The sequence below is a fragment of the Rhinatrema bivittatum genome, chromosome 13 (genome assembly GCF_901001135.1).
Source record: "Rhinatrema bivittatum chromosome 13, aRhiBiv1.1, whole genome shotgun sequence".
Taxonomy (NCBI): Eukaryota; Metazoa; Chordata; class Amphibia; order Gymnophiona; family Rhinatrematidae; genus Rhinatrema; species Rhinatrema bivittatum.
This window is the reverse complement of record NC_042627.1, coordinates 58336338-58359725: the sequence shown is the minus strand read 5'-3', so window position 1 is coordinate 58359725 and position 23388 is coordinate 58336338. Positions and strand designations below refer to the sequence as shown.

Here is a 23388-nt window from a genome sequence, read left to right as displayed (position 1 = left end):
CAAGGGCAGTAATACGACAACCCCACTGCTTTTCAAATGTGCTGAGCTGCTCAGCTGTGGGTATAGAGTCCCTACACTTTTTTTAGGAACATTAATGAATTTAAATAAAAATGTTATTTCCTCCTTAGCTTTCAGTGTACTGTATACCAGAACCACCTTTCCTCCCGGCACTTTCGTACGGCTGACTATGCTAATGTCCATGCCACTTTGACCAGCTAAATAGTTCTGTTTTACCCTACCTCATCTACAGATTTCTTGTTCCAATCTTTTTTAGAAAGCAGAATCATAAGCCTATAATTATAATTTTTCTTGGACTAAATCTAGGACAGGCTCCTGTACAGGTAACATGGAACCTGCTGACACCTTTAGGTAGTTGGTCACATTGCAGTAAGAGGGACCATTAAAGGAGCCAATCCCATGGAGGGCCATAGCCAAGACCAAGGACCAGTACCAAAATCTTACTGCCAGTACTTGGTGGAGGACCAGAAGCTCTTAGTGAAAGTGCTTAGAAATGGATATTCTTATTTCCTTTTGCAAGCTGATTCATTTGGAGACTAATTTAAAGGTTCAAAATGTTTTGTTCTGTAATAGCAATAAGGCCTTTGGGACTGGCAGTGTACTGTGCCAGCTGTCATAATGACTTTGGCGCCATTAAATTCAACCATGTTGCGGCCATCGTGAGAACAGCGCATGCAGGCTCTGTCAGATTGTTACACCTCTGGCATTCATACTGAGTTAGCAGTCTGTAAGTATCACTAAGATCAATTGCACTGCAGCTCCCCAGACTTCTGCTGTCCATTCTTCCCATTTTGGCACATCAGGCCAACACGTTTCACAATTTTATGAATTTCAGAGACCAACATCAGCTTTCCTAAGAGAATTCAGAACTTCATCTGGTTTCAATTCATAACCTTTAATCTAATTACCCTCTATTTATTTTAGTTGCTATATTTTTTTGTGTATTTCATGAAATTTATTTACACAGCTAGGATGCCATATTTAGACCACAAAAAAGGAATTTACTGAATAAATTAAATGAGGCTATCATCATTTTTGGCCCATTATTACACTCTCATGGACATAATAATTTAGCTTGTTTTTCTTTTCAAACTGAACAAGATTTCTTGCATTAAAAAAAGGCATTTCACCCACAGAAAGCTGAAAACATTGAATTGACTCCTGAGGGTGTACAAGGTAAAGTAAATAACTGTGGTTGCCATACTTGGATATGTAAAAGGTCAACAAACCTGTTGTAGGTGATAGCCCAATAAAAAGGTATCACCTACAGCTTGTTTGTTGACCCTTAATTCTACAGGGAATCCACCCTCAATCAAATCAAATGTTATGGTGCCAATGTGCTAAGGCTAATGCAGTGTTAACATGTATAAAACATGCATTAACACTGAGTTAGCCTTGACAAACTTATCTTTCCACATTCACATTAAACGGGAACTGAATACAAACTGAAGTAATAAAAAATGTTAACAAGCTAATGCTATATTGCATGCAAATATAAGCAAAGCAGCTCATTAATATTAAAATATCCTAAGCTCAGGGAGTTGTAAGTAAGCTTTTCCATTATGTTTTAGTTTTAACTTCTGGGAACCTGAGTAAAGGCCCGTCCAACCCCAGTAGCCAAGTAGTAGCCTCCATCCCAGCAGCAAAGTTCTTCTCATCCCTGTCAGGTTTCCCTCATCGGCCTGCTTCATCTAAAGCCTGCCCAGAGATGATGAGGACAGGAGTCATTATCAGCCCTTGTTGTCCTGCCTGTACTAGAAGCTTAGCTCTTGTGCGGGGAAAAAAACACCATATAAGGTCAGCCAGTGCCATTTTGGATTTTGGCACAGGTAAAGCACCAAGAATGATGACAACTCCTAGCCCCATCAAATCTGGGCTGGCTTTGGATGGATTAGGCTGATGAGAGAGACCTGAAGGGAGGGGAACACTATTTGGCTAGTGGTGTGTGAGGGGTGGCCATCAGGCACTTTCCTTTTTTTTTTTTTTTTCAGAAAAGAATTTGGGAGGAGGGGGAGATAATTGCCCACAGAGGTGTGTACATTCCCATCAGTGATATTTCATCAAGTTAGCATAAGAATGTAACATTGCCATATTGGGTCAGACCAAAGAGCCATCAAGTCCAACAGTGGCCAATCCAGGTCACCTGGCAGAATCCCAAAAGGTCAATAGATCCCATGCTGCTAATCCCAGGGATAAGCAGTGGATTTCCCCAAGTCTACCTTAATAATGGTTTATGGATTTTTCTTCCATGGACATGTTCTTCCAGGAACATGTCCAAACCATTTTTAAACTCAGTTACACTAACAACTTTTACCATATCCTTTGGCAATGAATTCCAGAGCTTAATTATGCATCGAGTAAAAAAAATACTTTCTCTGTCTTAAATGTATTACCTAGTAATTTCATTGCAAATCCCCTGGTCTTTGTATTTCTTGAAAGTGTAAACAACTGATTCACATTTACCTGTTCCATTCCACTCATTTATTTTACAGACCTCTGTTAAATGCCTAAGGATCTAAAAGGCATTAGGATAAAGTATTATGAGGCCGGACATACATGCATTAAAATCATCCATTAGTGCACGTTAAATAGTCCATTTACTGCAGCTTAATACATTTATTTAACTCTTTTTTATACCGACATTCATGGAGCATATCATTTATTTTATTTATTTATTTAAGGCTTTTATATACCGACTTTCTTGATACAGATCAAATCAACTCGGTTTACATCGAACTAAGCAGAACTATAACCAACAATTCAACAAGAGACATTTAGAAGGAGCATAAAAGTTACATTATAACAAGGTTGCCTTAACTGGGAAAAGGAAAAAAGAGGGGGTTCACATAGAACAGGGATATTATAGTATTAGAAAGAAGGTTAAATTACATTGAACAGGGGTCATGAGAACTTTGTTAACTGAAAGAAAAGGAAAGGCATAGAAGATCAAGGTGAGAAATCAGTAATTAACAATAATAATTAACAATGTAGAATGACGTACTGCTTTGCAGATCTAGTTATAATTGATTTAGCCAATAACAAACTTTAAACATAAACTTAAAATTATAACATATAAACCTAACATAATTGGCTGCTGGCTATAAGGGAGCTAAATTAATTAATAGGGGTAAGGATGGGGAAAGGAGAGGGATGGGGGAGGTGTGGAGGCTAAGGTGAGAATTAAATGCGTGGTAGAAGACGAAGAATGGGTAACAAGGAAGCATATTAAGTGGTTTCAAAAGTGACTTAGATGTTAGCAGTATATAGGTCAACAATAGAAAAGGAAATGTCAATCTGTATGCCGTTTCCCAATAAAGTTGGTTATTAATTTTAAATGTATTTTTGTGTTTTTTTAATTTTTAATTTTTTATATATATATATATATATAATTTTTTATATATATATATATAAAAAATTATATATATATATATATATAAAAAATTAAAAATTAAAAAAACACAAAAATACATTTAAAATTAATAACCAACTTTATTGGGAAACGGCATACAGATTGACATTTCCTTTTCTATTGTTGATTTGGCTTTTGTTGGAAATTATTTGCGTTCTTTTTGAGTCGTAGCAGTATATAGGTGACATGTTTATAATGTACAAATTTCTAAAGTACATATTAATGAGGTAACATCATTTATGGGATGAACAAACTTGTGGGATAAACATATTTATGAGGTAGAAAATTTATGGGATAACATATTTCTGGAGGCAGATAATATATCGAAAAGTAGAATATTTTAACATGAGGTAACATATTTATGGGTAGCATTAGGTATCATGTAATATTTATGGGAAGCAAACAAGTAGAAAGGTAAACGTATTATAACGAAGAGGAAATATTAGAACATTAACCTAGGGAGATGAAGGGGGATGGCATGTAATAAAGTCGAAGGAAAGCAGATTGCTGGCTGCTGGCAAAGGTAGGGTGCTAGGAGAGTATGGAAGAACATATGCCTTTATGTTCGCCCTGATTCCCTCCCTGCAGTGCTTCGGGGCCCTAGAGCACTGCATATTCCACGATAGGATCCGTAAGAAGTTAGAAGGCAGCCATGCACAAGGCACATAAAGGCAAGACCCCAAAAAAGGAAAACCTGAATGCAAACATTGCCTCTGGAGAATATCATTCTATTAAAATAAAATTCCAGAGAGCCTAGTGGGATAGGCTGAAAACACTTTTCAAAGCACTATTTCATCACAACAGAAATGTCTCTCTCTCTGCAGGCTATGATACACCATCATTGCAAATTGGTCTAATAAAAAGTACGTGACAACAGACGTGAAACATCTAAAGAAGGATCCTGTGTATTCCTGAAAGACCACATGCATCGCCAACATCTTTGGAGAATTCTTCTGTTGGCAACAGAACCTGCAAAGAATCCAGTTTTCTCCTGGATCTGGCTTCTAGAAGTTTGCCCTGTCATATTACTCAACGACTCAAAAGAAGACAAACTTTAAACGTTGCCAATGTCCTTTTTTCAACACCCTGCAGTTCCTTAATCCTTGCTAAGTCTTATCAAGAAGTCTAACCTTTTTTCTGGTAGGATTAGTTGAAGTTTTAAGACTAATCACAAATAGCAAAAGTTAAATATACACTGAATATGACAGTAATAATAAATCGTTCAAGACTATTTTTACCTCGAACTAGTGGTTTGCAATATATAGCCACGTACGGTTGAGCATTTCAGCAAAAGTGATCCTACCTGATGAGCTACGTTACAATGCTGTTACAAAACATAAAATGGCGCCTGTGCACTGTGAGAATGGAAAAAAAGCTTTAATCTTTCTATTAAACTGATATTGTTGAAAACTCAGCTGTGCAACTAGATTTCTTCCAATGCCATAACCACCAATTAACTACACAAGTTCTGCACCTACCTCCGTGACTGGTCAAGCATCTCCTACAAGTGCGTTCATGCCACAGCTCTAGTCTATTATGTCCCCCCTTTGCTTTTCTTATTGACCTCCATTCATTGGGCAGGCTATTCTGTGCCCTTCTCCTCCATCACCAGCTCATGGTGCGCTTTCCACCTTGCTGCACCGTAAGCCTGGAAGAACCTCCCTGAGATGATCCCATGTCACCCAGAACCTTCACCAGTCATTTTTTCACTTTTATGATGCTTACGATCACTTAAACTGGATGCTGAGCAGAAGTAAATATATGCAAGTAAAAACCAGCAGCGTAAATATTGGCCCCTCCCTAGAATTCCCCACCCCTTTTTGTGCATGTAAATGTACTCATAGTTCCTGATTTACACACGTATGTTGCAGTTTTTAAAATAGCATATACTCGCAGATGCGCTATGTTACGCGTGCACATGCTTTTTTTTTTTGCCCGTGCACCTTTTGAAAGTTCACCTCTTAGTGTATAAGGTTTTTAACACACACTAAAAAATGTAGTGTACACAAAATAAAAAAAACCAAATAAAACCTGAAACAAATGAAAGTTTTTTGGGTGTACACCTCTAGGAAACAGAGGCAACAATTTTTCTTAAAAAAAAAACCAAAAACACTTTACTCATTGGACACAAAGGAAGTAGAGCAAACTGCAGCTGTCTCTGGCTATTATATCTACTGCACTGGCGTCTGTTTGTATTTCACATTGGCACTTTCTTATTTATAGATCTACTTTAAATCACTGGAAATCACAAAAACAAACAGCACCACAAAACAAGAATTGATTGGGGGGGGGGGGGTAAGGATGTGCAAATTCTTATTGATTCTAATTCTAATATACGCAATAATCAAAGGAGTTTCTGTAGGTAAAAACATTGTTTTACCCGTGGAAATGGGCTCCTTAATAATGACCTATTCTCTTTGAGGGCAAAATTCTGCACATTTTCCAACAATGTCCGTCCGTTTATCCACATACTGCAGAGGCGTTCCTTAGGGGGGGGGGGGGAGAGAATACCGCAAATAGTTTTGATTATACAAAACCATGCATGTTTTGTTCCGAAAAATGACCCACTGAGGAAGCAGATGCAAATCTCCATGGGCAATAATCAAAGCAAAACTGCCAGCATAGTTTTGCTTTGATTATTGATGCTAACCTGTGGGTAAAAGAACCCCATTTGGTTGGGCTGTGATATCGGGATGGGTCAACCGGTCATATCTCAGGGATATTCTGTCAGAGCCTAACCATTCGGGTTCCATCAGCTTCTTCAGCAGTCCCTTTCTGCCAGGAGCCTTCTTTGCCCCTCAAACTCCATCCCCAGTTTAAAACCCATAGCAATAAATTGAAAAGGGATGGAATTTATCTACCCATCCTCTTTTAATTAAAAGCATGTATGTCAATTCTTCCCACACACTGATTGTTTTAGCCCTCTCCACAGCTGTATCAAACTACTTAGTACCCCAGAGCCTGCACCTCCTCCTTTGCAATTAGAACCCAGGGACATTTAAAAAATAAATGTAATTACTTTTTAAGCGAAGATGGGGCCCTCTCCTATAACAACACACATCTTTGCCCAAACTTTTCTGTTGGTCTATTAAAAGGAGATCTCCCTTTCCAAAGTTCGCAGTAAGTTCAAGATGGATAAACAGGATTAATATTCCAGTACATTTTTTTTTTTAAGAAACCCAAACCCATTCCCCCAAATCCCACAGCTGACTCACCTTCTCAAGGGAGGTTGTTTTCTTCTGAAAATAATATTTCTTTCTACAGGGTCTCTTTTGTCAAAAACACGTAGATAAAAAGTAAAGATAAAATATTGCAACACAAAGCATTCTTGTGGTGTTCTTCAACAGGAAACACACTAAGAATGTGTTTTTGGGTTTTTCTTGTTTGCTCTGTTGCAAGGTGATAGCAGCCAATAAAAATTCCTGAATTTGAGATTTATTTTTTTCTTTATGTCTCAGAAACATTGAAATTTCAAATCATTTCAGCATGCGCTGAAGTGCATTATAAACAGCAAAATTTCATACTCCACAGGCGTGCTGTGATGAAGGTACTAAGAGCAGCAGTTACACTAGCATTAGGGGCTATTTCAATTATTACAAAGCTTGCGGTTAGAGATGGGAAGGAGAGGGATCTTGTGTGCTTATCTAACCAAGAGAGTGGAGTACAAAGGAGAAAGACAAAAAAAAAAAAAGCTGTCCTGGATGAGCAGAGATAGATTACAAGCAGACATGCCCTATGGCTGGCAGCTGGGATATATCCTTGCCAGTGTGGACAGGAATAACTGGACAGACTGGATAGGTTAATTGGTCTTTTTTTACCATCATCTACTATGTAGTGTCCCCAAAAATGCAGCAGGGAATTTTCAGAAGCCCCCCCCTCCAACAGGTACTCTCGCTCCAGTGAAACACACCTACAAAGTACATTTGGATTAGCATGTGTAATGTGCATACATTAAAACAGACCTTAGCAAGAGTCCATAGGCCCAACAGCAAAGAGAAAATAATTGATATTAAAACTAAGAAAGAAAGAAGTCAATAACCAAAATAACTAAACCTATGGCAGGCTAAGATGGGAAAGCTTTCAAATAAAACTGAAGGAGATTTAGGAACAGGCGTGGTAGACATGCGATTGCAAGGTCCTTTTGCTGAATGGTTACTTTTAAAGTGAAACCCAGCATTGTGTACATATAGGGGACTAATAGGCTAAATTGCTTTAAGGCTAATACAGCATTAATATACATTAAACATGCATTAACACTGAGTTAGTTTTAACTCGCTTGTCCATTAACTCCTTAAGAGTGTTAACGGAGACTGCCTCAATAAAAAGGTTAATGAACTACGTCATGTGCAAATGCATGCAAAGCAGGTCGATTTATATTTCAAAAAAGCTAAGTGTGGAAGCAAAAGGCCATATAAGGTCAGCTAGTACTATATTTTAGAACGTCCTTCCTCTTGACCTCATCGATCGTGGCCCTACTTCGGAGGGATAGACTGGAGTGGGGGTCTGATGGAGGTGGAGAATGTAGGAGCCAGTAATGTCAATGTCTTATGCTTTTTACCCATTAAAGGCATCCTATGGGATCCTCAAACAGCAATACTTCCTCTTCTGGGGCTTAGTGGATGGTGGAGCTACAAGGCAGGAGATGTTTTTGTTTGGGTGTGGGCAATGTGTTATGAGGCCCATTCTGTCCCCCTTATAGTATCTACTCCTCCATGATCTTTTCCTACTCAGTCTCATCCCTTCATTTTCCCGTCCCCCCTTCCCTCCCCAGCCCCCACCTCCCAGCTTGGTCTCAGCAGCTCTTCCATCAGCTGGGGGAGCCTGGGCTCCCCACCAGCCGCAGAGTTCAGCCAGCACCACATGCAATAAGCATTCACCCCTCAGCTCCGCCAGTATTCACTCTTCTACTGGCAGACTTTGTAGCAGCAAGACTGACAAACGCCACGCAAAGAAACCAGCTTGCTTTTATATATAGTTTGATGGATTAAAGAGATCACTACAAACGTGGATGAGCTGGCAGAGTGCCATTACCAATCTGCACAAAAAGTAATTGAGGCTTTCATGAATATGACATTTTTTTTTTATAAATCAAAATACACGTCAGTCAAATAATGAGAAACTTAGAAGGAATTTCATATTTTAATCCTACTTCAGAAAATTAATTTACTATATAAGTGGGATCCAAGAATAAAAAAAAAAAAAAGTATTTTTGCAAAGGGTTCGGTGCTACATTCTGGTTAAGAAAAAAGACCCAATTAATCAATATTAAAAGATTTCCAAAAAGCCAAAGATTTTAGACTTCTTTTTAAAGCACGAAAGGTCCGACAGTGTCCAGGTAGTGAATTCTATAAAATGGAGATTGCCCTCTCTGAGGGTCCTGTGAGCCTAGTCTCAGACAAAGGAGGAAAGCTCAGGGGATCTTGCAAGATGTGAAGGATGATAGAGTTTCAACCTGTCTATTAGATAAGAGGGGGCTGTTTTATGGAAAGTAAGGGATGCAGTTTTAAAATACATCCTAAACAATTCTGGTAGCCAGTGGAGCTACCAAACAACTGGTGAAACATGCTTCATAATTTTGCTGTTTGTCAAAATCCTCACAGCTAGATTTTAAAACACACTGAGGCCGATATTCAGAAGACATTTAGACAGATAATTGAAAAGTTATCCATCTACATGGCAAAGCAGCGATATTTGAAACCGTAGGTGGCTAAATTCTAGCCGTATATGAGGTATGCAGCTAGAAAGTCACATAATTTGGGGGCAGGCCAGAGTTAGCGGCCCAAGTTATGTAGCTAACTTCGATATTTGGCTATCTCTAGTCGCACCATAGGGCTGTCCTAAAGTTAGCCAGATACACTTATCCGGCTAACTTTAAGATAGCTGGGTATGTTCAGCTGTGCGGCCATACCACTGAATATCCCAGTTAAATTAGCCTGATAGGTATATCCAGCTAATTTAACTAGCCAGTTTGTGGCTGAATATGGACCCCAGCGTAGTTTTTTCAAACATTTTTTTTTAGATAAACCACATTACAATAATCTAATTCTGAAGCAACCAAAGCCTGCATAATTGCTGTTAAATCATGAATTTCCAAATCATTTGGCTCAGTAGAAGCATGATGGCAGAAAAAGACCATATGGCCTATCTAGTCTGCCCATCCATCAGCTCTACAATCCCTACCACTCCCTCAGACGTTCCTTGTGCAAGTCCCATACTTTCTTGAATCCAGATACTGTCCTTAACTCCACCACCTCCACTGGGAGGCTGTTCCTTGCATCCATCGCCCTCTCTGTAAAGAATTATTTTCTTAGGATTACTCCTGAATCCACTCTCTTTCATATTCATCCCATGACCCCTCGTTCCAGGCAGGGCAGATTTTAGGTGCACACAGTCAGGTTTAGAGAGTGCACGAGGGTTGGGGGGTGGGGAGTGGTATCTCTGGAGACCAGAAAATAGAGGAAATATCTCCAGAGTCCAAGAGGAGTGCCATTGTGTCATGGAGAAGCCCTCTCAAAGTGGATGGCTTTTTCTTGGTGTCTTAAAGATCTGATACTTTAGGCAATTGTCAATATCTAAATCCAGGCCTGGTTCTACAGCCTCTTTTACACTAAAAGAGGCCTGTCTCCTGTGCATTGATAGTTTGGAGGTACTTAATGTCTCAGTCATATTTCCCCTCTTCAGCCTTTCCACTACAGTAAGGGATCCCAAACTTTTTAAGGGAAGGGTCACCATAGGACATTTGAAATCACCAGAAAGCATGGGTGGTCCCTCTCTGAATTTGCTGGGGGAGGGAAATGTCTGACCCTTTGGAAGATGTGAAATGCTGGGAAACGGAAGGGCAGATAGAGTGCCAGTAATATTTCTAGATTTATGAGAAGTTGGCAATCCTGCTACAACCCCAGGAACCCTGCTCTCTAATCGCCATACTGAAACCCAGGTCGCTGAGTGAATCTACTAAGGGATCACAGGCCATTGGGAGCAGTGCTTTGAACTCTTCACATCTTCAGTAAACATGCGTCCTGTACATAGTTAGATAAGTGTATATTAGTTAAGCTGTGCGATATCACCATATCTTGGAGTGTTCTAGTCACCAATACCAAACACAAGTGTCTTCTTATGATGATGTAACGTTCATAGCTAATTTTAAGAGCTCTCCATGAAAAAGAAAAAACATGCACAGTTGAAGCATAGATTATAATGTAAGTTAAACTGCTTTAGTTGAGTTTTTCTTTTTCAGTTGGCATGCAGTATAGCAGTGTCATCAAGCACCATGAAAAGCTGACCCTGCATCCAACATGTCTAATCATTTCCTATGTTTCACTCATGTACCCCCATCAGTAACTAGATCTTATCAGTCAGCGACATCAATGGAGGAGTTTTCAAACTAGCAATTGTAAGTCTGTTATAAGTTTTATGAGTTACTTACAGGTACAAGGGATTTGTATTGGCTAATTGAACAACTTGAGTTTCCAATGGTTCAACAGCTGCTAGTATATCTTGTTCTATAGCCATAGGAAGTACTGCATAGCCACAGTAATCTATGTGCTCCCCTAGAGAAACGAAAAGACACAATGAAAGAAGTCAGATTGAACAGATGGTGGAACGATGCAAAGTGTTCTTTTGCCAGTCCCGCTTTCTGGAGTTATAGTTAGAACACTGCTTGAGCTTAGCAGTTGCAAAATAAAAGTTGCTGGGTACAGCGTGAGGAGTGATATATAGAGAGCTTTGGGTTCCAAAGTTCCATCACAGCCGCTGGAAGACAGCAGCAGAGAGGGAAAGGAGGAAAAAAGTATATGACACAAACTATTCCTCTTTTTTTTTTTTTTTTTTTTTTTTTTTTTAAATAGGAGGTTTGCAAGAATGAGTTTAAATTAGAATTTAAATTTAGATCCTTAGCCCTAGTCACTTTTCAAAGATGCTGATTAAGGCTCCTAAAATCAAAGGAGCTGATATATGTGCCTATCTTTAGAAGACTTACTAAGATGAGCATCTAAATTTAGATGCCTAAAAAGTGGGTGGCAATAAGGTTGAAGTTAGAGCAGGGGGAAGAAAAAAAAAAAAAGTCAGTCATTTAGCACTACTTATTTATTTAACATTTTTAAATACCGGTATTCGTGGTGACATCATTTTGGTTTACATTTAACTTATAATAAGAGAGAACGTACATTGAACAGGGGAAATGGAAATACTTTTCAGCACTAGGCACTTAACTTAGTGGGAAATTTACTAAACCATGGTATTTCCTACTGCTGGTTAGTAAATTCCACAGGATTTTTCCCCAGTGATAAAATACTGCATGGAAAATATACTGTAGCAATGTGACACCGTGTGACGGTGGCCCCATATCCTGGGGCCACCAGGCACCTTTGCCTCACTGGAGTGGTAAAATCCATGGGGGTGTAGTGAGACCCTCCCTCAATCCCTCCCACCAGCTGCACCCTGCAGCGGCCAGAGTTTTCAAACAAGTGACCAATGTTAGCCCACCCCCAATCCTGAAAGCACTCCTCTTGGTAGTACAAAAAAAACCTTACCCCCCACTGCCCACTCCTCAGCCTTCTCTTCACCTTTCCCCAGTACCCCAAATCCTTTACTTTTAGTCCCGGATGGCCCAGCGGTGGTAGCCAGAGCAAACCTTAGGCCTCTGGTTGCATCGGCACCATTTCCAAAATAGCAGCTTGACGGTGTTAAATAAATAAATCCAGTTGCCTCTATTGTGTGACAGAGGCAAAGAGGTGACTGAAGCCTAGCAGGCACGCCAGTCACTACCACTGGAACACCAGGGTAAAAGTAAGGGATCCAGGCTACCAGGAGGAGAAGAGGAAGGCCAGGGCTAGTAAGGGGCTTTTAGTGCTTGGATGACCAAAGGGAGGACCTTCATGATTTGGCAGCAGGACCGCAGCTGCGTATATCGTATAGTGCTATAGAAATATTAAGTAGTAGTAGTAGGACTAACATTGAGCCGCTTTCTTTAATATTTTGAAAACTTTGGCTGCTTCAGGTTCAGGCAGAGAGAGGGGGTGTGTCTCACTAGACCCCCATGGAAATTACCATTCTGGGGGCCCCCTAGGAGATATTTTACCCAGAATAATGAGAGAACTGAATTCGGAGCATGATGTTTCCGGATTGATGGTACACGTACTGCTTAAATCGTATAATACTTGAATTGCTAAACTATGTCTAAAATATAAAATTTGTGAATATGAAGAACTGGGGGAAAAAAACACTTTTCAGCTTCCTTGAAAAAAAAAAAAATCCAAAATGTTTTCAAATGCAAAGATGTAAAAGAGCAAACACGATGTCAGAGAATAAAGGAACAATACTCCTTACCTATTATGTTGACTCGCCCTGGTGCACGAACATAAAATTTAGGCGGTGATCCAAATTTAGAAATAAACATCTCCTTCAGCTTGAGAAACCTGAAAAGCACGAAGGAAAGGTCTGCATGAGAAAAAAAATACACTTGAGCCACTGATATCCACTGTGAAAAGAGCAATGCAGTTAGCCAAGAATGAATCTTATCAATACCACACTGGCCATTTGTTTTTATGATTTATGGATAAAATGACCTTACTACACATTTCACGTCCACGGGGTAGTCATGCTGCTAATTAGGTGCAAATCACCATAAACAAACCTACTAATTAAGTGCAGCCAGGTGCCCAGAGCTGCTAGTCTGAAGTAGAGGTCCCACCACTATATTCCACTCTCATCGCAAAAACTTGACCTTTGATTATTTTAGTTAGAATTTTTGTAGGTTGCGGTGTATAGTGTCTTTGGACCATCACAAATTATAACTTTCCAGCACATATGTTCCTTCCCGTCTTCAGATGTGCAAGAAAAGCTGAGCACATCCTACAAAAATTCTAGTGTTAGCCAATATGGCTACCAGGCTTCTTTACTGCTGTGTTTTTATTAAGATAAATTCAAAGCTGCCCAGCACTCTGCTGACTGCTATAAATGCCAACTTGTATTTAACCATATTCAGAAACTGTTTCCTTGCCACATCACTGAAATTTCTTGCGAGCAACACAGGAATAGTGATTGCTAAAGGAATTAGTGCACTGGCTCATTAGCACCAAGTTGCCTTGCCACTTCTCCCTCCTTAGGAGGATGTTCCCATGATGGTTCAGCCTTTTCCAGACACACCCACCTGACCTGGCCAAGAAAGGTAATAGAATTTGGAAACAGGAATGCTGTATTTTCATTGGCAACCATAAGGTTTTACTGCCTTCCAAGAGGCATCCATTCTGGATTGGCTCTTAAGACATTGCAGTGCTCTTCTGTGCTGAGCACTTAGTGTTCAGGAGGGCTGCAGCTTAGACATGCAGCTGAAAGAGTAATTACACAGTGATGGCACCATAAATCACCAACAGTCTGGCAAGATAGGGTTGCACACTGTAGCTCCCCTCTAGCTCCTCCTCACCTAAACAATGCAGTTAGTTGAAAAAACACACAGAAAACCTGAAATAACATTTTATTCTTTTTTTTTTTTTTTTTTGTAACTGCAGCCCATGATTATCAACAACCATGAACATGCCACATGGCAACAAATTAAGGCTGTGGTTGGACACAAAGGGAAAACATTAACAGGGTTACTGTGCAGAAAAACGTCACTGCTTTCCTAACTTGTTTCATAGCACTGAGTGTTTATGTCATGCTGCACTGACATGGGGCCTCTTTGGTGCATGGAAGAATCTTTGAGTTTGCATTTTTTTTTTTGTCAGCAGGGACTGCCAGAGGACATCTTAATACAGACTAGATAAAGGGCCAGCCTAGTAGCAGTCCTGCACACAAGGAGGGACCGGAGTTTGATTCTCGCCTCAGGTCTCTCATTCCCCAGTCGGCCAGGGTTAGGGATGCTGCAGAGGTAGCGTTCAACAGTCCTTGGAGGGGAGGGAGAACCAGTCATTATGTAATGGCAACGCCTAGTGGCCAGATTTAGGACCCAAGATTATGAAGGAAACCTGGTGCATGGCCAAAGACCGTCTCTGCAATGATTAGACCAAAAGGAAGTTGGGATGCTTCAGACAGAAAGTTCATGGTGTAAGATGCTACCCCTGGTTCTGAATGCACAGGAAGAAGCTGTTGGGTGAAAAAAATGATAAAATGTAAAAAAGTGTGGATTTTCTCTTCTTACTTAATAGACAAGATCCCTGATGCTAGCCTATTGCTAGATAAGGTTTATCAGTTTTCACTGTATTAAACTGAATCAATGCTGTTATTCAGTTAACAGTTTATTCATTCAGGAAGAGTCAATGCTTCTAATTAAATAGTGACAAATGGGCGGAAGCAATGTTAGTTCTTGAGACAGCAGCCTAAGGCAATGCTCTCAACCCAGTCCTTTGGGCACACCCAGTCAGTCTGGTTTTCTGGATATCCACAGTGAATATGCATGAGGTCGATTATCATGAACTGCCTCCATTGTATGCAAATCTGTCTCATGCATATTCTTCATATTCAAAGGACTGGAGTGAGAACCCCTGACTTATGAGATGAACTCTCATTTCACTTTTAGCAAATTGGTAAAATTGGCTACCACCGGCTTGTCACTCCTCACAAAAATTGGACCAAAGATACATCTTACAAGCGGGCCGATACAGTAAAAATGCGGGAGAGCAGGCGAGCGCCCGCTCTCCCAGCGCGCGCACAGGCCACTCTCCTGTGCGCGCGATACAGAATTTTAATTTATTTTAATTAGGGCTGGCGGTAAAAAGAGGCGCTAGGGACACCAGCGCGTCCCTAGAGCCTCTTTTTTGACAGGAGCAGCGGCTGTCAGCGAATTTGACAGCCGACACTCAATTTTGCCGGCGTCGGTTCTCAAGCCCGCTGACAGCCACGGGTTTTGAAACCGGATGCCGGCAAAATTGAGCATCTGGTTTTCGACCCGCGAGTCGCGGGCCTATTTCAATTTTTTTTTTTACTTTTTTTTAACTTTCAGGACCTCCAACTTAATATCGCCATGATATTAAGTCGGAGGGTGCACAGAAAAGCAGTTTTTACTGCTTTTCTGTGCACTTTCCCGGTGCCCGGAGAAATTAGCACCTACCTTTGGGTAGGCGCTAATTTCTGAAAGTAAAATGTGCGGCTTGGCTGCACATTTTACTTTCTGTATTGCGCGGGAATACCTAATAGGGCCATCAACATGCATTTGCATGTTGCGGGTGCTATTAGGTTCATGGAGGTTGGACGCGCGTTTTGGACGTGCTATTACCCCTTACTGAATAAGGGGTAAAGCTAGCGCGTCCAAAACGCGTGTCCAATCGCGGGTTAACAGTGCGCTCTGCCGTATCGGCCCAGTGGTAAAAATGTTGGATTATAAAAAAAATAAAAATCCACACCTCAAACTTAAAAGATTAATTTAAATCTTCAGATCAGGGTAGTGCATGGGCATCCACTAACCCTGTTTCCCTGGAAAGCATGACCAGTGGAGCATCAGACTCCAATGTGTCTAAAAGCCTGAAGCTCCTTTCTTGGTAAATGCTATAAAAGCAATATAAAGAAATGGATTAATGAGCTTAAACTGGAGTTAAGAATGCTTAAACAAAGATATATTAGCAATGACCACAGATGTATAAAGGGAAGAAGCAGAGAAAAAAAATAGAATATATAGAAGCCTTAAATTTGCAATTAAAGCTAGAAAAAGGTGGAAAAAATGAAGGTATTATAAGTATCCGGATACTTTCAGGTGCTTTTAGGATGAGCAATTTCCAAAAAGTCTTTTTACCCAGGAAAATCAGTATTTTCCCCTGTAAATGGTTTTTGAAAATTGTCCTTCCTGTTTCCAGTTGTGTTTTTCCAGGATTGCTCTGGGAGGGATGTGGTGGAATTATCACGATTGTTGAATTTAATTATCAACCTCTCAGAGGAGAGGGTCTGAAAGTTAATTGGAGGGGGAAGGGGGTGGAAGGCTGAAGATTTGCCTAGGGTGCCTAATGCCCTTGCACCAACCCTATGTTCAACCCACAAACTAGGGACCAAAATGAACAGCTGAGAGATACAGGATAGAGCTCTCATCATTTTAGCAACATTTGAAGACATTTGGTCAGGGCCAATACTTCCATTAGGGGAACTAGATAGTCACCCAGAGTGCCAACTCTTAGGGAGTGGTAAAATTGCTAGCACAAGCCCTTGAAGGGTTACTGGCAGAGCCAGAAGGGAAGTTGATTATGCCAGGGGAGGGGAAAGGAGTTGGTAGGTGAGTAAGCCAGCAGAGGGGAGCTGAGAGGGAAGGACCGTGGAGTGAGTGGGAGGAATGGAAGAGAAGCCGATTATGCCCGTGGTGGAGAGGGGGAGAGAGGGCGAAAGGAAGCAGACTATGCCCATGGAGCAGAAGGGTGGGATGGGAAAGGAAGCTGCTTATGCCAATGGAGCATATAGGGAGTGAACGTAATTAACCAGGAAGGGTAGGGGGGAAGAAAGAAGGGAAGATGATTATGCCGGAGAGGATGGGGGGGGGGGGGGGGGGAGAGGAAAGGGAAGGAAGGAAGCTAATTATGTCAGGGAGGGTGGGGGAGAGGAAGAAAAGGCGATTAGGCTAAGAGGAAAGGGAAGGCGATTATGCTAGGGGTGAGGGTTAAAGAAGTGAAGGAAGGTGATTATGTCAAGTTGGGGTGGAGGACAAGGAAGAAGTTTTGTTCTATGGAAACCGACTTGATTTGATATTTGTATCGAGAATGTCGGTATATAAAAATCCTAAATAAATAAATAAATAAATAAATAAGAGAAAGGAAAGGTGATTATGGCATTGAGGTGGGGAACAGAGGGAAGGAAAGGAAGGTGATTATGCAAATGGGATAGGGAGTAGAAGAAAGGTGATTATGCAAAGTGAGTAGAGGAGTAGAAGAAAGGGAAAGTACTTATGCCAGAGATTGGGGGGGGGGGGGGGTAGAAGATGATTACACCACCAGGTGCATTTACTGAATCCCCTACTGTAAACGTTACACACACACAATTGCCTTCAGCATTCCACCAGCCCCGCCCACCATGCAGTCCCACGACTATTTTTTTACGCTCTCATTGCTCTGCCCGATATCAGCCCAGCTGTTCCTCCGGCCAGACTGTTTCCCACACATCTATTCATCCACGCTCCAGCAATGAAAGGAGAGTGGAGATTCAGCAATGGGGTGGAGGAAGGGCACGTGGAAGCCAGCAAATTTGAAATCTGGCTTTTGTAGGAAAGCCGGTGTTTGTCCTGCACGGAGCTTCATCTTACCGTTCATTATCGTCCACTTGGACGCGCAGGGTGGGAGAAGTAGCCGATGCCATTTCTCAGTCACGGTGCACTTTTCTGCTGATACAGAACTCTCAGCACGATCCTTCTGCTTTCCAGAGCAGAATGAACGCGAGCAGCACGGGATGTCTGCAGAACTGGCTGACACACACGGAAGTCCTGTATGTTCCGGATGGGGAGAGAGCGCTATTGAAAATGTGGAATCTGGCACAGCAGAGGGGCCGCCTCTGAAATATGTCACCTTGTCCTCATACCGCCCTAATAAATTCAGCTTGCGAGAGATGGTGACAATTTAGGAAACAGTGAAGTATGTAAACTGCATCATAGTCATACTATGGAAGGTATAAAATGTAATGTTATCTAACATTCTGTAGTAAGTGGTTCTGGGGGAAAATACTGGAGTGTTGGTAGGTACTGATACTTTTTAATGGATCAGCATACAAGGGCTTTCCAAGTTTCCAACGCTTTACTACATTTTTTTTGTTGCTGTTGGGTTTTTAAAAAGGTATTACTACTATCCACAAAGAGGCGCATGTAAGCAATAGTTAAAAGTGTCTGCCCCTTTAAAAAGCAGCCCTTCTGTAGGCTTGTCATTTTAAAATCAGGTTCCTCTGGCTTGCTTCCTCAGGCTCAGTGCCTTTAAGTTACATAATTGTTGCTACAGTTTCTTGTTTTTGGGGCCAAGCTCTCCGTTGTCCCTGTAAAACTGGCTCCCATCGTTGCTGTCCACAAACATTCAAGAAAGCATGGGATAAATACAAGGGATCTCTGAGGGAGTGATAGGAATTCTAGAGTTCTGACATTTTTATGGGCCTCACAAATGCTACAAGAAGTCCAAACCGGTATGGTTTCGAAGAGCAAATCAAATAAATTGCTGCTATCTACGACCATTGTAATGCTAAGATTCACTTTTTTTGTTCAAATATCATCCTCTACTCTGACCTGCTCGTTTAATCTCAGAGAATGTTAAATTCGCAAAAACTAGTATTTAGTCCCATTAAAAAAAGTATCCCATTATAAAAATTTAGACTTTTATTTTCACGCATTCAATTACACCGTCAAAGAAACCACGGTCGGATCTTCTTGCTCACCAAGCTATGGCCTGAAAAGCAAGCATGTTGCAATTTACATTTTCCGGATTCATGCGGGCAACGGAAGTTGGCCGGCGTTGCTAGGACGGCCGGTGGTTCCGCCTCTTCTGCCCGCCCTCTTCGCCAGCAACCTTCCTTGTGTTACAGGGAATCGGCGCCCTCCAACCCCCTCAGCCCAAAGCTGACTGTTCCTGGGAGAGCGGCCGGCGGGGGTGGTTGTTAGGTGCTGAATAATTCCGGAGCCGCGGAGGATTCTGGGAGAGTCGGATTCCCAGCCCGCTGGCCAAGATGTCTGACATGGAGGATGATTTCATGTGCGATGATGAGGAAGACTACGACCTGGTAAGTGTCGGAGATGGGCGGACGACCACGGCTCCCTGCAGCCTCTGCTGGGAGCCGTGCGCAGCTCGTTCTCTCATGCGGGTGGTAGGAGCGGGTGGTGGCTGGGTCTCTCTCTTCGGATCCCCCCCCCGGCGTGCTGTGGAGCTTCGGATGCTCTTAGTGGCCGATGACAGGACGAGTTTCGTTCAGATCAGCGCGATATTTGTCCCGTCGCCGGGTAAAGTGAGCGGCAAGGGTCTGTGTGACAGAAAATGGCGGGGCCTGGTTAAATATCTGCCATAGCTTAAAAAACACAAGTCCACCTGCAGCTCCCCGGTGTGAGTGACATAGGCCCGAGAACTGCCCTTTAAGGCCTAACAAGTATGGGTCACTTTTGTTATTATCTATTCAAGTATATAATAAACGCTGCAGCAATCTAACTTCTGTAAATGTTTTTCATCATTGCAACTTTCTTAACGACTAGTTCAAAATAAACTTTCAACCTCCAGAACAAATCTAGTGAGATGATACCTTCAGTCATGTTCAGAATTAAACAAGTGCTAATATTAGATTGTGCCAAATTTTTCATTTATCAGTGGATAGAAGAATATGTCATGCCTTCTGCTTTAGTAGAAAACTGAAGTTGTACATTTAAAAAAGCCTATAAGGCAAAGCTGCCTTGTTTCTGACTATTAACACCCATGAATTCTTTACCTTATTTTTGTTTGTTGACATAAGTTAGTAATACACACAAATTTATGGAAGTTTACATATTTGATCTGCAAGAAATGGTTGTATGGTCGCAATGGGAAAAATATTTGTTAAAACTGTTTGTAAATTTCTAAAGTAAGTGTTGTGTTTATTTACATTACTGACAAAGTCTTTCATTGTTTGTTAAATAATTCTATATACCCACTTTAAAGCATTGCAACTTTTTCATTATTGTATAGCTATGCAATTGTTTTTTTAACACATTGCTGAGCCTTGTCTCACCTGACAGAAATTTTAGTGGTGTTCTTATGCGTCAGTTTGCATCTTCCTCTCTCTTCTTGATGTCACAACACCCCCTTGCCATGGAATGATTTACTCTGTCATTTTTTAGAAGCACCTGGCCTTGAGGAAGAGAGGAAGATTGCACTTCCATGTTTACTGAGGAGCAACAGGGGATATTTATGATTGAGATTCTACTATTTTTAAGTCATGAGTAATAGTATTTTTAGGAATCTGTTGATATTTAATTTCAAACTAATTGTTCACAAATGTGTGTTTTAGGTACTCCTTTCAATAAGGATATCAACTTATGGCTTTGAATGCAGATGCCTCTTGTTTTGTCACAGCACATTTTTTTTATTACATTGATTCATTAATCCATTACTTATTGCAGAGTTGATCACACATTTTGATTAATTGCTATTCTAGCCATTAAGAGTCAGGAAATGACTGCTTCAAAAAAATGTTTTGTCGGTGGGATTCAGAGTCAAAAGTAAAAAATATAGCTTTTAATGTCTCATCTGAAGAATGGATATCATGAGGATCATTTTGTGGCGTATGCATATACATTGAAAAGGAATATTTTTCTTTTGATTATATCTTCCAAAACTTCTAATTCCCCCCAAATTAGGTTCCAACCCACAGAAAGAGACTCTTTGCTATGATAACTGAATTCTTGGCATAGTGTTGATCATAAAGAAGACTGGTAGTTAAAGTTCATGGCAAGCATTTATTCATGTTTATTAAAATGTACTTTATAACAGTAAAATAATAAAATTGTGATATCCTACATCTGTGTCTATAAAGTGGTACTAGATGTTAGAATATTAAAGTAACATTTTTAATACTAATCTATATTTACCGTATATTGCATTGTTCATCCACAAACCGATGTCAGTACATGCATATGCTTCTGGTGTGGCAACTTTTACTGCTCATTTTGATGCCTTATCAGTGTAACAGCTTCCATAGAATACAGGAAAGAAGAAATACGCTAGTATTGATAACTATTTAGATTATTGCAAAGCGTTATAGTTAGACAAGGGAAGGGTGCTGAGAGTGAACTAAATAGGAGATCTTGTATGCTCATCTACCTAGAGTACAAAGGAACAAGATGACAAATACTGTTTTGGTTATGCTTTATAGCTGGGATATGTTCTTGGCAGTGTTGATAGGAATAACTGGGCAGACTGGATAGACAGATTGGTCTTTTTCTGTAATTTCTACTATGTTTCTATTTCATATAGGACACCAGATAGCTTACAGATGATAATGACGTTTGCCCACTATGGAACCAGTGACACAAAGATGAAAGGCTCTATGTCCGGAGGCAATTCACAAAGTCATCCAGTGCTTCCTAGTTTCAGACTTCTGTTTAAAGCCCTGCTGGTCTTTTAAGTTTTCTTCATATTAGAAGTTCCAATTAGTCCTTTACAATGTGCATCTTACAATTTTATATATTTATTTAAATATGACAGTTGCTTCAATATGCAACCTCTTAGGTCCCCATGGCCTTCGTAGATGGTAGTCCTCTAACATGAACTTGCTGCAGTGACCCAGTTGACATGAGCAATGCATAGCCTGCCAGATTGAGCCAGCTGCTAGTTAATTCTGTCATTGCAGCCTGCCAGACTGAGCTGGCTACAGGTTGCCTGCATTTTCTAATAGTACTTCTAGCACTTCATATTATGGTATCTACTTTGCCTTTCATTCCAGCAGCTCCAATGCTTGTTTTTGAATTGTTATAATAGGTTATTTTAAATATTTGCTGTTAGGTAATGCTTCTGCTATCCCTTCATTTTATTGCAAATAAGGATCTGCTATACTTATCCCATTCTTTCTTGAAGGCTGTTACTATTTTAGCATCCACTTTAAGGTGGTGTCCGTGCATCCACCAACTTTTCTGTCAATAGATATTTTCTGACATTGCTTCTGAGTCCCTTGAAACTCCATATCATGACCCTTTGTTCTAAAACTTCCCTTTCATGGAAAAATATTTATTATTGATTTCAGGTATTTGAATGTTTCTGTCATTTATCTTCTGTCTCTGCTTACCTAATTTCTAAGCGTGTGGGTCCTGTCCCCACCCCCACCCCCAGGAGAAGACGCAATCCACAGTCACTCCTGGCCCGCTGGCACCAGAATCCAAAATTCCACTGGTTACCACCCCTCTCCCCAAAATATGCAAAGGGAAGCCTCATTTCATCTGGCACAATTTTTAATAATACCTTCTAAACTCTGTCCATATACTTTTGTAGATGGAGTATCTCAGTTTCTCAGTAGCTGAAACATTTTCTTTTAAAACATGGTAGATTTTTTTTCTCTCTCTCTTCACATTTTTATTTTCAACAGTAACAAGTATCTGAAAGCCATAGTACATTCTATGTGCTAGCATGTTAGAGGTGGCATGTTGATCGGTACTAAGAGCTAGAAATACTACCCTCTGGGTTACAATGGAAAATGTATTTTCCTCTAGCTCTCTTTAGAAATCTGGAGCACTGTAGTATGTTGCTTATCATTACAGAGAAGGAGATGTCAGTGTTTGGGGAAAATTGGAATTCTGCTTTGTTTTGAATTGAGAACAATGTACCTGTTTAGTTTCTGTTCTAGAGGAGACCTGATTGAATTTCTCTTCTTCCCTACTTGCTGTCTGACATTAATCAGATCACTTCATCTCCTTGTTCTCAGACTTTAAGGGGTAGATTTTCAGAGCCCTGCTCGCCTAAATCCGCCCAAAACCGGGCGGATTTAGGCGAGCAGGGCCCTGCGCGCCGGGAAGCCTATTTTACATAGGCCTCCCGGCGCGCGCAGAGCCCCGGGACTCGCGTAAGTCCCGGGGTTCTCGGAGGGGGGCGTGTCGGGGGCGTGTCGGGAGGCGGGCCCGGTCGTCGCGGCGTTCCGGGGGCGTGTCGGCAGCGTTTTGGGGGCGGGTACGGGGCGTGGCTACGGCCCGGGGGCGTGGCCGCGCCCTCCGTACCCGCCCCCAGGTCGCGGCCCGGCGCGCAGCAGGCCCGCTGGCGCGCGGGGATTTACGTCTCCCTCCGGGAGGCGTAAATCCCCCGACAAAGGTAAGGGGGGGGTGTAGACAGGGCCGGGCGGGTGGGTTAGGTAGGGGAAGGGAGGGGAAGGTGAGGGGAGGGCAAAGGAAAGTTCCCTCCAAGGCCGCTCCGATTTCGGAGCGGCCTTGGAGGGAACGGGGGGAGGCAGCGCGGCTCGGCGCGCGCAGGCTATACAAAATCGATAGCCTTGCGCGCGCCGATCCCGGATTTTAGTGGATACGCGCGGCTCCGCGCGTATCTACTAAAATCCAGCGTACTTTTGCTTGAGTC

The 23388-nt window shown here is 41.4% G+C and overlaps 2 protein-coding genes across 6 annotated transcripts in view; one reads left to right on the top strand and one right to left on the bottom strand.

Annotated features, from left to right (window-relative positions):
- GALK2 (galactokinase 2) overlaps positions 1-18864 on the bottom strand; it is a 146157-nt gene extending 127293 nt beyond the window's left edge. The window contains exons 1-3 of one of the 3 annotated variants that reach the window (XM_029574524.1): positions 18749-18864; positions 12755-12843; positions 10854-10977 (exon numbers count right to left, since the gene is read on the bottom strand). In XM_029574524.1, coding sequence (XP_029430384.1) covers positions 10854-10977; positions 12755-12843; positions 18749-18801 — 266 coding nt within the window. In that variant the 5' untranslated portion in view covers positions 18802-18864. Of the gene's footprint in view, positions 1-10853; positions 10978-12754; positions 12844-17639; positions 17852-18748 lie in introns of those variants that run through there. The other 2 variants (XM_029574525.1, XM_029574523.1) reach the window with 2 other exon arrangements.
- An 88-nt stretch (positions 18865-18952) lies between these two features.
- COPS2 (COP9 signalosome subunit 2) overlaps positions 18953-23388 on the top strand; it is a 49997-nt gene continuing 45561 nt past the window's right edge. For 2 of the 3 annotated variants that reach the window (XM_029574527.1, XM_029574526.1), the window contains exon 1: positions 18953-19090. In XM_029574527.1, the coding sequence (XP_029430387.1) occupies positions 19037-19090 (54 nt within the window). In that variant the 5' untranslated portion in view covers positions 18953-19036. Of the gene's footprint in view, positions 19091-19430; positions 19451-23388 lie in introns of those variants that run through there. The other variant, XM_029574530.1, reaches the window with a different exon arrangement.